The sequence below is a fragment of the Benincasa hispida genome, chromosome 3, assembly GCF_009727055.1.
Source record: "Benincasa hispida cultivar B227 chromosome 3, ASM972705v1, whole genome shotgun sequence".
Taxonomy (NCBI): domain Eukaryota; kingdom Viridiplantae; phylum Streptophyta; class Magnoliopsida; order Cucurbitales; family Cucurbitaceae; genus Benincasa; species Benincasa hispida.
Genome location: NC_052351.1, coordinates 31848331 through 31865515, shown reverse-complemented (window position 1 = coordinate 31865515; position 17185 = coordinate 31848331). Strand labels below are relative to the sequence as shown.

General features: G+C 30.3%; 2 protein-coding genes across 2 annotated transcripts; one reads left to right on the top strand and one right to left on the bottom strand.

The window, feature by feature from the left end:
- The first annotated feature begins 5764 nt into the window (after window positions 1-5764).
- On the top strand, window positions 5765-9936 carry LOC120072699 (sulfite exporter TauE/SafE family protein 4). Its single transcript, XM_039025153.1, has 11 exons — window positions 5765-6066; window positions 6164-6323; window positions 6418-6618; window positions 6709-6770; window positions 6871-6919; window positions 7112-7167; window positions 7276-7362; window positions 7452-7502; window positions 8864-9197; window positions 9289-9429; window positions 9503-9936. Exons 1-11 carry the CDS (start codon window positions 5914-5916, stop codon window positions 9583-9585), a joined length of 1377 nt encoding a protein of 458 aa, XP_038881081.1. The 5' UTR covers window positions 5765-5913; the 3' UTR covers window positions 9586-9936.
- Window positions 9937-10201: 265 nt separating this feature from the next.
- LOC120072700 (protein kinase dsk1-like) lies at window positions 10202-12821 on the bottom strand. Its single transcript, XM_039025154.1, has 3 exons — window positions 11756-12821; window positions 11145-11192; window positions 10202-11065 (listed from the first exon to the last, which is right to left on the bottom strand). The coding sequence occupies exons 1-3, from the start codon at window positions 12683-12685 to the stop codon at window positions 10664-10666; spliced, it is 1380 nt and encodes a 459-aa protein (XP_038881082.1). The 5' UTR covers window positions 12686-12821; the 3' UTR covers window positions 10202-10663.
- Window positions 12822-17185: the final 4364 nt, after the last annotated feature.

Below are 17185 nucleotides of genomic sequence, written 5' to 3'. Positions count from 1 at the left end.
CAAAGGGAAAAATACAAATACTATGCAATGTTTAGGATTTTGGGGGGAAAAAGAAAAGGTAAGTTTTGAATAGTTAAGATATTGTCGGACAACCATTCAATTATTATTATTTTTTATTATTTTTTGAAAATTATGTTTGTTTGAATACAAATTCTTAGTATGCTTTCCACGTTTCTAAAGCATACATTTAAATTCTAAACGAAATCAAAATTTTAAAAACCATGTTAGATCTCATTTGATATTATTTGTTTATTTATTTTAAGAAATTAAACCTATAAATATTACTTTCATCAATAAGTTTCTAACTTTTATTATTCATTTCTTATGGTTGTTTTAAAAATTAAAACTAAAAGGACAACTTATTTTTGTTTTAGAATTTGACTAAAAATTTAAGTGCTTCTATACCAAATGTGAAAGCTATAATTGAAATCTTGATAAAAAAAAAAAAAAACATAAATTTTAAAAACTAAAAACGAAATCATTATCAAAAGTGACTTTAATTTATAGAAAATATGGTTTGATTTTCTAAAACATGTTTAAAAAATTAAAAGTAATTAAAGAAAAAAGGGTAAAATATTACATTAAATAGCATTTTAAAGGATAATAATCAAGTATATAGAAAAACTTTTAAAGAATTATAAATATAGCAAAATTTATTCTAATAGACTCCTACTGATATAGTCTATCACTGATAGACCATCATTGATAGATCCCTACTAGCGATATGGTCTATCACCAGTAGATTTAGATTTTGCTATATTGATAAACTTTTTTACACTATGATATATTTACAAATACTTTGAGTCTGGTTGCTATATTTATAATCGAAAAAAATTATATCTGAGAAATAATGTTTGTAAGATTAATTTTTAAAAATAATAAAATTGAAAAAAAAAAAAAAAAAAAACCATAATGAAAGTTGGATAATGATTATCCAACAACATTAATTTTGAGAAAGCTAAAAGGGAAGAGTTAAAATGTTGGAATTTTAATATTTCAAACAATAAAGCAAATTCTATTTCAAGNATATTTCAAACAATAAAGCAAATTCTATTTCAAGAAAAGTCTAAGATGTTTGATTTTATAAAAGAAATGCGAAGGATTCCATATTTAATGCTACACTCCCAACAGTTTATTCATTTTTCCCAATTGGAAATAAGCGTGTGGCTCTTAGCTTTTTTTCCTTTTAAAAAAAATTAAATTAAATTGCGATGTTAACAAAGGAATTTAATTACCTTATTTTCTCTTCTCTTCTCTTCTTTTCCCTTTTTAGACACTTTTCTTTTCTCTCTTTTTCTAATAAATGCAAGTTTCATAACCATGAGTTCTATTATTATTATTATTATTATTATTACTACTACTATTATTATTATTCATCTACGTTCAAATATGAATGATGTGAATTTTCTATATAAAATATATTAGACGTTTGACTCATCAAATTTTAGGGTTAAAACATGACCCAACAGATAGTAATATAGGATAAAATCCATTTTTAGTCCTGAATTTTACACCGAGCAATATATTTTTAAATTTTTTATTTTCTCGTTTTGAAGATTTCTGTAGTAAGGAGTCAGATCGAATTATTAGATTATCATCATCTTCAACAGTATTTTGAGATATATCAAAAATATATTTTAAAAATAAAAATTATAATATATTCAATGGTAGACCATGAAAATATGAGTCTTAAAATAGCCATTTGCAACTACTATGTTTTATTTATAATTTCATGTTTTAAAAATTAAAAATATTTAAATATTAATAACTTGATATATATATTAGGAGCTCCAACCTCAACTTTGCGGTTGATAATATATGTTCAATAGGAGAATTTGAATTTAATAATTAATTTTATATAAAAGAAACAATTGTTTAAATGGTATATATTTATATATTCTAAAAGAATTTGTTTAGATAATAAATATCCAACCATACCGAAAATTCATACAACATAATTCAACCTAAGCTAAATATATTAGATTGAATCATTTCCAAAGGCTCATGCATTATTGGGAAATCTTATTAAACCCATCCTTTTCTCAATTAAAAATATTTGTATGTTAAAGTATTATACACATTTAATTCAATGTTGATTTTATTTTATTTGTTAATATACCGTTCTTGTCTACTTATATAATTATTTTATTTATTAAAGAAATAAAAAATTTCGGTCAAGATAGATATAAGGGAGGTCATCAAGAAACTTTGATAAACTAATAATGAAGGCTTTGATTAATTCCAAAAATCTTTCTAATTTTTATTTTGTGGAAGAACAATTATATTACTATAATGTGAAGTTTTTGTTTTTTGCTTTTTTTTTATAGAAAAATTAAATTAGGTATTGTTAGGTTAAAATAATTTATTTTATAAGATGAATGTAGGTAAATAATTTGGTTTTTGTTTATTTTTTCAATTACAAAACAAAAAGTGGAATTTAACCTACCAATTTTTTCGAGGAAATGCCTAGCTTTTTTTTTTTTCGCCTAAGAAAAACTATTAACTTGCTATATTCACGTTATTAAGAGATTTTTCAAAATTAGGGATTTTATAATTATTTATTTTATGTTATTAAGGGATTAGTATTATATATTTATATTTATTTTATGAATATTTTTTGACAAGAATGTAGCTCAACTGGCATAATACTTGTATTATCGATCTCGAGATTTGATGTTCGATTTTTCACCTCACACTTTGATTACAATACCTTATATATATATATATATAAAGCATTTGTTGTACCGAAAAAAAAAAAAATTATGCATAAAGAAAAAACAAAAAATAATAATTTTCCCTCATTAATGTCAATAAAAATTGGGACCATACTAATTGTATTGATTTTGATAACGCACAAAAACGGAAACATTTATGAATATTTATCTATCATGATTTAAAATAACATAAAAATAAACCAAAATTAGTTTTTCCCTATTTATGTAAATAAAAATTGTGACCATATTAATTGGATTAGTTGACTAATTTAGAAATTGAAAATTAAAGTAGATATATTTGTTGTATGAATTGACATTTATTTTTTATATATATATATATAATTAATATGATGTAAATCTGCCGGAACTTCACGCAAACTCAGCCCTCTCCCCATCGAATTTATTTATTCCTTTATTTTTAATTTATATATTTCTCATGAAAATGAGAATATTCTACTTTTTGTGATTTATTTATTTTTTATTTCCAAATTAACGTGGACTTGGAATCTTCAAGGAGCCACACTCCATTTATTTTCCGTGATGCATTTGAGTTTGTTTTTTTTTTTTTATTATTATTATATTTACTGTTTTTTTAATTATTATATTTTACTGTTTGTTTATGTATGATTGGGGGCTTTTCTATTATTATTATTTACATTTTGATTTCAAATTATGAGTAATTGTTCGGTGTTTTTATTGAATTTTTTTAATCAATGACGACGGCTAGGGATAGCTCGATATAAATAATTCGTACAATTTCAAATCAATCTCCCCACACATATATATAATGTGATTTTAATTAACGAATCTTTATTTTTCTATGAAATTTTTATGGATACAAAAAATATCAAACTATTTATAAAAATAGTAAAAAAAAAAACTAATAAATATTGATAAACTTTTATTAACGTCTATAAGTGATAAACTTATATAAATTTCTATCACCGAAAGACAATGGACTTCTATTAGTTACTGTCAGTCTCTATAAAAATAATATTAAAATTTTATTATTCTATGTAAATAATTTTTCTTATTTTTCTATTTTTGATTTTTTTTTATATGGGTTATTTCTACATATTTAAAATTCTGACACTTTAATTACATTTGGTTCCTACCAATTAATTTTTTATGTGTGTTTCTATAATCTAATAAATTATTATATTTTCATTTCTTTCTAAGATTGGTTTGTTTTAGAAATGATTTTGCATTTTGCCATTTATGTACTCTTGCTTTGAGAGTTGTAATGTACCTTAAAAGTTTAATATCAGTGTTTTTTTAATGAATTTAATGACATGTTTTACGATTATCTATGTATCAAGTAGGCTATAAAACATTCGTTGGAATAATGGTATATGATATTTCATGTAGAGTTGCATTAATAATGAATAAACATGTTTTTTTCGTAATTAACTAATTTGAAGAAAAGACGTGACTATTCAAATGGTCACAAATAATCTATAAATATATGTCACTTCTTCAAATTGTACTGAACAACTTTTTCATAAGCATTTTACTCTCCTAAAACTTTTTTTCCTTTTTATAAATATGTACAAGTTCGGTTTATTTCCACAAAGAGTAGTCCGTTAGATCTTGTAGACAGGATGCTACTTCCTTAATAAAGTTAATCTGGAACATAATTACTTAAGAAACTCAAGGAGATAACGTGAAGTCGTTAAGTTCAGATTCTCTTTGACATACTAGATTCTATATTTTCTAATTTTTGGTGATCATACTATCCATATAACAACTCTTTCTATATATAAGTGTGTTTAAAAAATTAGTTTGGTCTCGTACAATTTTTTTTGCATTTTTTCCCTAAAAAATGCATTTTGAATTTTTAACTAAAATTTGAAAACAAAGCATACAAAAATGTGAATAGAAATAGTATTTCTAATCTAACAAGCCTAAGATATTTTAGTACAAGAAACTTAATTTATAAACCACATCTGTTTTTTTTTTTTTTTTTTTTTTTTTTTTTTTTTTTTTTTACGAAAAAATTTGGCCATCAGGGCATGTGTACTAAGAAGATGACTTATATATAGGTTAAATTGTAAAACGAGGCTACCACAAATGTGATTATTTCTTAATAGTTGTTGGATGTGAATTTAAATCTAACCCATTTATTAATAGTTGTTGGATGAGAATTTAAATCTATCCGTGTCTTAATAACGATTAATTATAAATTTGAATCACTTTAATTATTTTCTTTTATATGTTATAAAATTGTTGGCCACATCGTGGCAATACCCTCTAATAATTTTTTTTTGGAAAAAAGAATATCAATATGTACCCTTAAATTTGAACTCTTATCAAATAAAATATTGAACTAATAATTTTATCATTTAAACATTGAACTAATACACTTTGCAAATTTCATTAGAAAAAATATCATGTGAGGTTTATAATTGTTTCAATTAAACTTCTACATTTTCATATGTGAGTCAACTTAGACCCTTTATTAAGATTACATTTGAAAATCGATAATGCATCAATTCATAACATATATATAAACTTCTTCAAATGTTGAATTGACAAAATGGTCAATTGAGATCGATACATTGACAATTTTTAAAGGAAATTTCAATCAAGAGTCCAAATTTATTTGTTTATTAAAATTTAGAGATTTGATTGATAAAATTATAAATTTTATACGATATTTTATACTTACACTTAATAAATTAGAGTTTAAATTGATACCATTATTAGTTGAAAATTTTAATGGATAAAAATCTCCAAAATTTAGGTATAAATTAGTATTTCTTTTCTTTTCTTTTTTTAAAGGATAGACATCCTCAAATAATTGCTTGGTATGTAGAGATATTTACAAATTAAAAAAGAAGGACAAAAATGACAAAAAATGCGTAATTTATAAATAAATAAATAAATGTTGGGTCATGAAACGTAATAGTCCCAACTTAAAAAAAAAAAAAAAAAAGTTTTGTTACAAGAAACGCAGGAGATTGGTAACAACCAATTGTTATACGCCACGTATCTCCTAAATTTGCTATGTAATTGAATCGCCTCGTTGGAATTTGAATATTCTCTATTTATTTTGTTTCAAAAAAAGAATATACAAATATTCTCTATTTATTTGAACCACAGCCACCATTCACGATTCCGTAAAAATCCTAAAACCACGGCCGCCGGAGACCAACCACGGCGGAGTTTTCTTTTTTCCTCTTCTTTTTCTTTCTCCGCCATGGCCACTTCTGGGTTTCTTCTTTACCTTCTTTCTGCCTCTTCCATAGCCGTTCTCTCTGTTCTCTACCTCTCTAACCCTTCTTCTTCTTCCTCCTCCTCCTCCTCCTCCTCCGCCCTCTCCGCTTATCTCTCCACGGACAAAACATGGCCGGTCCGTTCTTCCCTCTACCCTTTTCCCTTTTCCTCAATGTGCTTGTTCTTAATTTTTTTCATCTGGGTTTCCTTTTTTTCTTTTCCTGGTTGTGAAGGATTTGGAGCTGAGTTGGAGACTTGTAGCGGCGACGGTGATCGGATTTCTCGGCTCCGCTTGCGGAACCGTTGGAGGAGTCGGCGGCGGCGGCATTTTTGTTCCTATGCTTACTTTGATTATTGGGTTCGACACGAAATCTGCTGCTGCCATTTCCAAATGTATTGCCTGCCCTTACTATATTTCTTAAATCCGAATCCCCCAGATTTGAATGGAAGAAAAATCTTGAAACGGGGTGTGTTTGTTTTGTTGTAGGTATGATAATGGGAGCTTCTACATCATCGGTTTGGTACAACTTAAGAGTGGCGCATCCGACGAAGGATGTGCCGATTATAGATCATGATTTAGCGTTGTTGTTTCAGCCTATGTTGATGCTTGGAATCACCGTTGGTGTTTCCCTTAGCGTCGTTTTCCCCTACTGGCTCATCACTGTTCTTATCATTATTCTCTTCATTGGTCAGCCATTTTCTTTCATTCCTTTTAATTTCCAACTCTCCAAATTTATGCATATTTATATGGGGTTCTCATTTTGATGGTTTGATTCAGGGACTTCCTCCAGGTCTTTCTTCAAGGGAATTGAGATGTGGAAAGAAGAAACTATTCTCAAGGTCTTCTGATTGCTTTCTCTATGTTCTTCTAATTGATTTCTCTTATCCCAATGTTTGGAAATCATAATTTACTTTTTGTTCGTTTTCTCCTTTTCCCCAGAAAGAATTTGCCAAACAATGTGAGACTGTCGTGAACTCTCGTGGCGAATGTAAGTAAAATAGTGAAATTTGTTTGATAATTATTTTGTTTTCTTCTGGCTTCATCACTAATGGGTTGGATTCGAATCCTTTGAATTCTTAGCTAAACCAGCAAAAGGAATAGGATAAAAGGAAAAGGAAGGGAAGATGGAGCTAGCTAAGAATTAAATTGTTCATGTTTTGTGTTTTTGGTGGTTTTGCAGTATTGATTGATGTAGAGTATGACCCACTGATTCCCAAAGAACAGAAAACTGCACTGGTGGGGCTCAAACACCAATAATTTCTTTGATTTCATTCATTCACTGTCGATACAAAATAGAAGTTAAAACAGAATGTTATGTTATTTTGACCGAATAATTTGTTTCAGGAATTAATGTGCTTCAATCTTAAGTGGAAAAGGACCTCCATTTTATTAATTGTTTGGATTTCTTTCCTCACACTTCAAGTTATAAAGGTCTCGATTTATCTCTCTCTATCGTCCTTTCTTTCAATTTCAAAGTTAATTTTTTTTTTATGTATATGGTTGATCGAACAATAATGCAGAATGATGTGCCAGTTTGTAGCAATTGGTATTGGATCATCTTCTCTTTACAAGTATGTATAATTTAAAACTTTAATCAATACACCATTTGTTATTTGATTATTTCAATACTCTTCTTCAGATTATATTAATGTTTAGAACACTGATTTCACTATAATGCAAATTAATGATTGGGAGAATAGTCAAATCTTAATTTGGAATGAAAGATTCAGAATCTTTTACTAATTCTCTATGACCTTTTTTTTTGCTGATTCTACTAAATTCATGATGGGTCCTACGTCAAATTGGGAATCGAATTCCTAATTTTGGGGTGAGATTTTCCTAATAAAAGCTCAAAGAATCTTACCATGATACCTAGATTTGTGCACCCCGCTTTTTAAGGTTTTATTTGATAACATTTTTAGTTTTAGTTTTCTGGTTTTTGGGGATTTTGCTTAATTACTGATGTTTTTCTCTTTTTCTATTCTTACTTTGATAAACGAACGGTTTGATAACATTTAGATAGTTAAATATGTTTTTTTTTTTTTTTTTTTTTTTTTTAAATGTGTTTTGAAAAACTAAGTCATCGATTTTTTACCATTTCATTTTTACATTTTGAAAATTAAGTTTACAAAGACTATTTTCATTTATTGATTTCTTTGTTTTATAGTATATCTTTAAGAGTGTTTTCAAAATCCAAACCAAATTTCAAAAACTTATGCCCCATTTAGTAACTATTATGTTTTTTATTTTTTAGTTTTTGAAAAGTAAACCTTTCTCTTAATTTCTTATAATAATTTGAATCTTAGTATAAGACTTGAATTCTTAGCTAAATTTCAAAAACAAAAATAAGTTTTTAGAGACTACATTTTTTAGTTTTCAAAATTTGACTTAGTTTTTTTTTTAATCATAGGTAAAAAATAGATAACAAACAAAAAATTTATAAATGGAATTGGTGTTTGTAGACTTAATTTCAATAACCAAAAATTAAAAACCAAATGGTTACCAAGCGAGACCTAAATATTTTTTTTTTGGGTTAAATTCAAATGTTTACTCAAGAAAAATAAAAATCATGTTAAGGAAATTATAAATAACAAACATAATTTTCAAAAACGAAAATCTAAATAGTTATCAAATAGGACCTTAGTTTTCAAGATTTGACTTGGATTTTGAAAATATTTGTAAGTGGTAGATAATAAAACAGAAAAAAACTCATAAGTAAATATAGTATTTATAAGTTGAATTTTCAAAAACAAAAAACCAGTTAATAAAGGGTCATAATTTTCAATTTTTTTGTTTCTTAAAATGTGTAAGATTTCAAAATCTTTTATTAATTGAAAAAAAAAAGTGTAGACAACAAAACATTAAAAATAGTATCTGATTCCAATGGATATCATTAACTAAACTGTATTTTTGTTGGTATGAACTGTATTAGTTCCCCATAGCAATTGCAGTGTTTGGGTATGAAGCGAGAAAGCTATACAAAGAGCACAAGAAGAGGATGGAGACAGGGAACTTAGAACAAATTTGTGAGGCTTCAATAGGATGGACTGGCACACACCTTGCCTTCTGTGCACTTTGTGGCATTGTTGGAGGCACTGTTGGAGGTCTTTTGGGTTCTGGTGGTGGCTTTGTTTTAGGCCCTTTGCTTTTGGAGATCGGTGTTGTCCCTCAAGTTGCTAGTGCCACAGCAACTTTCGTTATGATGTTCTCCTCTTCCTTATCTGTTGTTGAGTTCTACTTGCTCAACAGGTTTCCCATTCCATATGGTGGGTTCCCTTTTCTACTCTTAACATTCCCCAATCTCATTCAAATTCTATCAGATGATCCATAACTTCTTCTCTCTGAATCTGCTTGCAGCTCTGTACCTTACATCCGTGTCCGTTCTTGCTGGATTCTGGGGACAATTCTTTGTTAGAAAAATGATCACCATTCTAAGGAGAGCCTCACTCATTGTGTTTATCCTCTCTGGTGTCATCTTTGCTAGTGCCATCACTATGGGTATGCATTTTCATTTAACCAAACATTTTGACTAAATTGCGAGGAACTAACTTGCAGGTTTGGTTCATTTCAGGCATTGTAGGAGTAACGAAAAGTATAACGATGATACAGAACCATGAGTTCATGGGGTTCTTAGATTTCTGCAGCAGTGGGTGAATGAGAGGTTTGATCACACAGGCAGAGAACTGTAAAAAAGAATGAAGATTAGTGCAGAAAATACAGTCTGAATTTGTTTATGGCTTTGCTTGTGGATGTGAAGCAGAAGAATTGGCCAACGCCTTGTTGTCCAATACAATCCCATGTTTGTTTTTTAAGAAAAATAATAAGGTGATTGATGACTGTTAGCTCCTCGCTGACAGCATCATTGTACCATCAAAGTTATTTTAAATGTCTCAAAATTGTTTTGTTGTGTCGTGGTTGGCTGTTCTGTTAGCACCTCGCTGACAGCATCATCTGTAAATTTAACTCTCTATTGTCAGTAAATGTCATTGTTAGTGTGTTCAATATTCTCCTGCTTCCTTTTTATATTATTATTATTACTACTATCATCATCAACCATCGTTTAATTACTCTTACCACATCAACCAAAAGAAACTGTAAAGTTAATTATCTACTGTCACATCAACATTATAATAGTAAAAGAATCAATAAAAGAATGTCATGGTTGATAACGAAACAGCCAGCGAAACTTTGGAGACTAGAAATGACTTCATCCTTATCAGATTTAACTTGTTATTCCATAATAACTTATGTTTTTAAATCTTATAATCACTTTTTCCTTTCCTTAACTTGGATATATATATTATATGAACGAAATCAATATACAAACCAATAAATCACATTGTACTGGAAAGCATGCTGACCCCACGCTAGACCATCTGAATACAAGGAATATCTTTTTTTTTTTAAATGGTAAAAAAGAAATTGAAAATTATTTTTGAACTGTAGGAATACCAAACCCAGTAAACCACCCATCTGGATTCCACACTAGCCAGACCGCTATATCATTCAGCTTCATTAAAATAAACTTCATGTTCCACCACATTCCCAGCCCAAGCCTTGTGTTCATACTTGTAATCACAAGTTTCTCACTCAGAGTTGTTGGAGCTTCTGTTTCACCACTGTTAAAGTAAGCCATTGCTTCACTCGGCTCTTTTGATCACTTTCCTCAGTAGAATCCCAACCACCATTGATAAATCCACACAAGAAAGATGGGGAGGAGCAGAGACCAACTTCAGGAATTGCTTTGGCTGGTCTTGAACTTGGACTCCTGCGAATCATTAGCTTGTTCAGAATCTGAACTAATGGCAATTTTTCTCATTCCAACCTCCATTGCCTCCATATCTTCCTTCCCCTTCTTCTCCTCAGACGCCGAGGGATTCAGGGATGGTTCCAATAACCGAGGCCCAGCATTCATCCATGGATGAAGAAGGCATTGGCCTGCAGAGGGTCGGTTTTCTGGAACAAAATCAAGAATTGGTACTAGAAATTCCGCCATTTGATTTGCATCTTGTTCATTGAAATCATACTTCTCCATCAGAACTTTGTTTAGTGGCCAGAAACGTAACCTTCGGATGTGCCTCAAATTTCCATATCGATTGAAGAAATCTCGAGAATAGCGACCACCGAAAGCAATCTGAAAATGATGGACAGCACAAAAGTGTGTGGTTATACTAGCAGATAGTTTTTAAAAGGCTTCAGGAATAACTGATTACCTTGCGTGGCATCATTCCAAGAAGTTCCATCATCAAAGCTAAGTGGTCCTGCAGCACAAGAATATATTCTTTTTAAACCTTGAAACTTAGGCAGGTATCTACAACTCATTAATAGGAAAGCAACTTAAGAAAAGTCTAAACCAATGTAAATACACTGTTTCAGCGATGAACAGCACATACAAACATAGAAAGTGACTATGACAGCACAGAGAATCAGGATCACACTCACACCATTGGTTAAATTACCTTTCTAATAATGATTAAGAATAAAAAAAAAGATTCAAAACAAATCTTCTTACACATTCCAAAACAGGAGAATGAAATATTGTCTTTTATGACGTAGCTTTTTAAGCACATAATTCAAGAATGAAACATTGCAAAAGAAAAATCTAGCTAACGAGAACAGATCAAGATTGAAATGTATGCTAAGGCTAAGTATGGCAATGTGGAAGTTTCAGGAAGAGGCAGGATCTCATGCTTTCATATTAAGACTGGTATGTTTTACTATATCACTAAATTCTATCACGAAGAAGAAACAAATGTGTAAACAAATTGCAGTCACAAGCTCAAAGAAGAAAGTCTGTCCTAATAGTTTTCGAATGTGTCCAAACCTCATCTCTGTCGAAGTTGTCACCACTGTGAGGATCAAAAAGAACATCACCAGTTGCAAGCTCGAAACAAATACATGCAAAGGACCAAAGATCTGCTGATGTAGAATATTTCGATCCAAGGATAACTTCTGGGCACCTATACTGTCTAGTCTGAATGTCATTTGTAAACTGTTTGTATGTCCAACATGCATTTCCAAAGTCAACCAACTTGCAATTCAGATCCACCGAAGCAATTAATATCTTCTTTCTCAATCGACTCCCTTTCTTGGAAACTTGATTTTCTTCCCCACTGCCTTTTCCTCCATCTGCATCAGATGATCTGTTTGTATTGAAAGAACTAGATTGCCTTTCCTCAGTTGCACCTGCGCTTGACTTTGCATTTGGAGATGATTCAACAGTATAAGATGTTTCTGGATTAGCCTCAGCCTCCGCAGTCATTTCCTTCTCCACACACCCCTGAGCAGCTTGCTTTGCCTTTCTTCGAATGTTTCTCTTATGATGTTTAGTCAAATCTCCATTTGAAAATTTGATGTCCTTTGAAATCCCAGACTCAAATGTAGCCTTGTCCTTGTTAGTTGGAAGAATGAGTGGGATACCAGATTTTCTAGGATCCTTTGATGGGTCAATCATAGATAGTAACAAAATATTTTCAGGCTTCAAATCAGTATGTATAATAGAGAGCTGTTTATGCAAGTAATCCAAGCCAATCAATATATGAAAACATATCTCCTTAACCATATGAATTGGTAATCCACGGTAGTCAGTATACTTGATTAGTGTCAACAGATTATCCCCCAAATACTCAAAAATCATACAGACATGCTGCCCATTAGGTCCTGAGTGCTTGAAATGATCCAAAAGCTTCACCACACATTTTTTATCATCGGGGTCTCCCTCTGCAATCTGTTTCAAGATTGTAATCTCATCCATGGCTGCCTCAGTGTAGTGCTGAGCACTCTTCTGTACTTTGAGAGCTACATATCGCTGAACATCATAAAATCAGTTTAAATACATAAAGCAACGCCCCCCAAAAATCATCTTCTACTTTCTACTTGCAAACAAGGCAAAAAAAAAAAAAAAAAAACCAAAAAGAACATCCTAAAGGGCTAGAATCAACTACCACCACAGTTTCTTAAGCAAGGCAGGTAATAGAAAAAAAAGAAGAACAGGGAGATCGGAAAATATGAAGAAGCAAAGAAAAATGAGAGATTAATAAACTATAGGTTATATTATATGTGATATAACATCTGTCTCTTATACACATCTAGATGTGTATAAGAGACAGGCACCACATATCTACCATTCTTGAAAGTGTCGCCAATTCGAACGGCGTGGTACCCTCCACGCCGGTAATCTTCACTGCCCTCGTCCTCAGACGTGTAATCGCTGCTGTCGGTGTGATCTTGTTCGTGGTTCTTAGTGTCCATGGCTGTCCTGGCCTGCCATGCGAGTTCAGGGTCAACCAAGGCCCAAAGAGTTCCGATTTTTAGTCGGAAATTTCAGGCGATTAAAAAATTGAAGGGGGTATTGGACCAAAGTCGAAGAATGAAAATGGGATTTTCCGAAGCGGAGAAAGAAGAGAAGATGGAGATGGGAATTATTGAAGAGTTCTCACTTTTGATTACCGAGAAGATGGGGACTGAGGAGCTCCTTTTCTTGTTGCTCGCTCTTTGTCAAATTTGTATTATTTTTATAAAATAAAAAAATTAAATAAATAATTTATATATTTATATTTATATGCGGGAGGAATTCACAGCCTGGATAAATGTGATTGAATTTCTATAATTGCATTTCAAGTATTTATTTGCTCAAATATATATAAAGTATTTATTTGCTCAAATATATATAAACATTCCTTTTGGGTTTAATTACAACTTACAAGTTACAAGTACCTAAATTTTTTATTTTGTCTTATAAGTTTGGTTGCTTGCATCAACACTAACTCAATTGACATAAATTTGTACTATCGATTTCATACTTTAAAATTTGATTCTCTCCATCACATACTTTTAGATGATGATAATGATGATGATACATGTCAAAATTGTAAAATTTGAAAAATTAGAAAAAGTTAATTAAACAAATTGGAACTGGTTTTGATTCGAGTTAAACGATTTGATTGGGTAGTTTTGGTTTTCAAATGAACAAAATTGAATGTACTTTTTGTTGGTTTTGAGTTTTTTCATACTAAGCGATTGTTTCGAAATCAACAATTAAAGAACACAGTAAACATAGAAAGAATAGAAAATCAACATAGAGATTACATGGTTCACTAATAGTGTGTTAGCTACGTTCTAGATAACTATTTTATTAGAGATAATGTTACAAAATCCAGAATAATTAGCACTTCTAGGTTTAGAGAGTTTATATAGCGCATTTCTCTAAACCTTATATAAAAAAGGAAAGGAATTAAATAATTAAATATATGTCTCCCATACTTGGTCATTTGAAATGTCATAAAATAGATTTAAGGCATTCCAACAGTTGTAATTATCAATAACGTTTATATTATAAAAGCAAAATATATATTGAATAAGTTCAACGATCAATTGTAGCCCATTTTAGCGCTAATCCAATAGTTAATTTTAGCCCCAACACTCTCGAGCATGCTTGGTTTAAAACCAAATAATGAATTGCTAAACTAAAATTGTATTTGGCTTACGTTTTCAAGTGTTTATTTTTTAAAAAAAAAAAAAAAAAAAAAAACGTCATTTTGGAAGAAGTTTGAGTGTTTGGCAACCACTCAAAATAGTTTTTCAAGTGCATTTTAATCAGTTTTTTTTATCAAAAGTGTTTAAACGAAAATAAGTTTTTTGAAAAACATTTTTTCTAAGTCAATCCAAACGGGCCCTAAATTGATTACTATACGAGTCAATTAACGCTACTATAAAATTGGGCTTTAATATCAGTTTAAAACTAACATTATAGAAGTACAATGTTGGTTGAAAACCGACATTCAAGATCATATTATAAAAGGTCTTTAATATCAATTGACTTCAATTTCATAAATTGTTTTTGAATATTGAATTAATTATAAATTAATTAAATGAAAAGTTAAGAGAAAATGATTTTTTTCACAAAATTAGAAGAAGCATGGTGTCTTCTTCAAATTTAAACACCTTTCCCACTCTCTTTTTAATAATGAAGGTAGCATTCAACTTCAAATTGGTGGGCTGCATGTATAAGTTGTATAAAATCACTTCAATTCTTGAATTGAAGATGATAATAAAAACTGAATTCTTCAAAAACTGTTGCAGAAACTTTTTTTTTTTTTTTTTTTGTAAGAAACCCTCATCTTCTCTTCTTCATTTCACTTCAATCTTGAGTTCCACCACTCAAATTCAAAGTTAAAAATAGTAGAGAAGATCTCTTAATGGTTCACCAAAGATCTGGAACTGAGAATTCTAAGGAACGACTTGAAATTGGAGGATTCTTCAAAGGTTTGTCTTCTACAAACCCTATTTGTTGAAAAACCCATTTTACATGCTTTTAAGTGTAATTAGAGTACTCGTTGATTCTGATTGCATACTTCTACGTTTCATCAAATATTACCCTTAGTGAAGAGTAATAGAAAAACTAGTGACCCAAATACAATATTAGTTTAATTCAATTTCTTGGCTTAAGTAATTTGGATTAAAAACAATTACTAAAACACCATAAGAATATAACGAGAGATCCTCATGCCTAATGGACATGGCTTGTCAAAATTCAAAAGGATATTACTCTTATAAACAATCTAGGTGAACCATACTCTAATATATCATGTGAATAACAATGAAAACATAAAAACAATATCAGAACTTTCTCATCAACATATAAATTTTGCAAGAATTTCTAGTACAAACACACAATTACTACCATAATCATAACTCATTAACTAAATTTTGCAAGAATCTAATGAAAAGAGAGGTGAAAATCCAACCCAAATGCAAAATTGTTGACCAAAAACTTTGTAGCACTAATATATTCAATTTAAGGGTCTGAAAGTTACCTCAAAGATTAAAATTTGAGTTATAGCCTGCCAAAAATGAAGTGGTGTCCATCCAAAATTTAAAATAAATAATGAAATGATTGTCAAATATTAATGATATAAAAGGCTATGACAGCCTTAATAAAATACCCAAATATAAAACTAGCAACACTTCATGTGATAGGGTTGCACAGAGAGAAAAATAGCTAAACAATTCATGCCAACCACACTCATTAGCACACAAGACATCATAGAATCAGAAAAAAAAAAAAAAAATGAATAGAAGAACTTGAGTGAATCCTAACTCTCGAAAATAATAAACGGTCCTTTATCTCTAAAGTTGTGTACAATCAATCAATGAGATATCAAATATCATATGGCACACGGCTAGATAACATATAGAAGAAGCATGTATTATTTTTGTAAGAGAGAAAAAGAGTTAGTTATTCGTATGCATATAATTTTCCAGTAGAGAAGTCTATAGTATTAACAAACTAACAAGAACAAGAACAAGAAAAATATTGATATTATAAGCCTGCACGTAGTGGTTGAAGCCATCATAGCAATATCGAATCAGAACAAGCAAATCCCCAAAAATCCTTCTACCAAATCTGCACAACATTCATCCAACAACTGAACAAGACAGAGAAACAATACAAAAACCCACTAAGAATACACACAGAGAGAGAAATGTAGGGTTTTGGGTTTTGTTTCTTTTATTTTTTTTTTTGTCCAATTCAACTTCCATTTACCTGAACAGATCTACTGACGGCGACGAGATATCTGGCGAGCTTGAATCTGTAGACTTACAGATCTCCACAGCGAGCTCGAATCTGCTGACTGATGGAACTGCACGGCAAAGAATCTGCTGACTATGGTGACGAACTATTCTACTGAATCTGCTGATTGAACTGCATGATGACGGCGACTAAGACAGATTTGGGGCCTTAAAGACTGCTGAATTTGGTGGAGAGAGCTGCACAACCGATGGAGCTGCTGACCTACGGAGTTGCACGACCGACGAATATTCACGATGACAACGGTGGACGACAGCGGCGGTGAGAGGGTTCTTGGGGAGAAGAAATTATGTGAGAAATGAGAGAGAAGAAAGTTTTTTTTACTAAAGGAAAAAGAATAAATGGGTAGGTACAACGGTAGTTTTAAACTGATATTATAGCCTCATCTTTAATATCAGTCTAAAACCAACATTAAAGATTCGTCTTTTTTAAGACATTGTACATTCGATTTAATTTTTTTTACCGACATTAAAGGTCAAATTTCTTATATCGTGACCAATGGGTTAAATTGGTATACTCCTAATAATAAGGTCTTAGACTTTTTATTTTTGTGTCCAATAGATCTCCCGGTGGCTAAAATGGTTTAAATCAGTTTTTTATTTTTTATTTTTTTATTTTTTCAAAATTATATTTAAAAGTGTAAAACTTAATATTAAATTAATC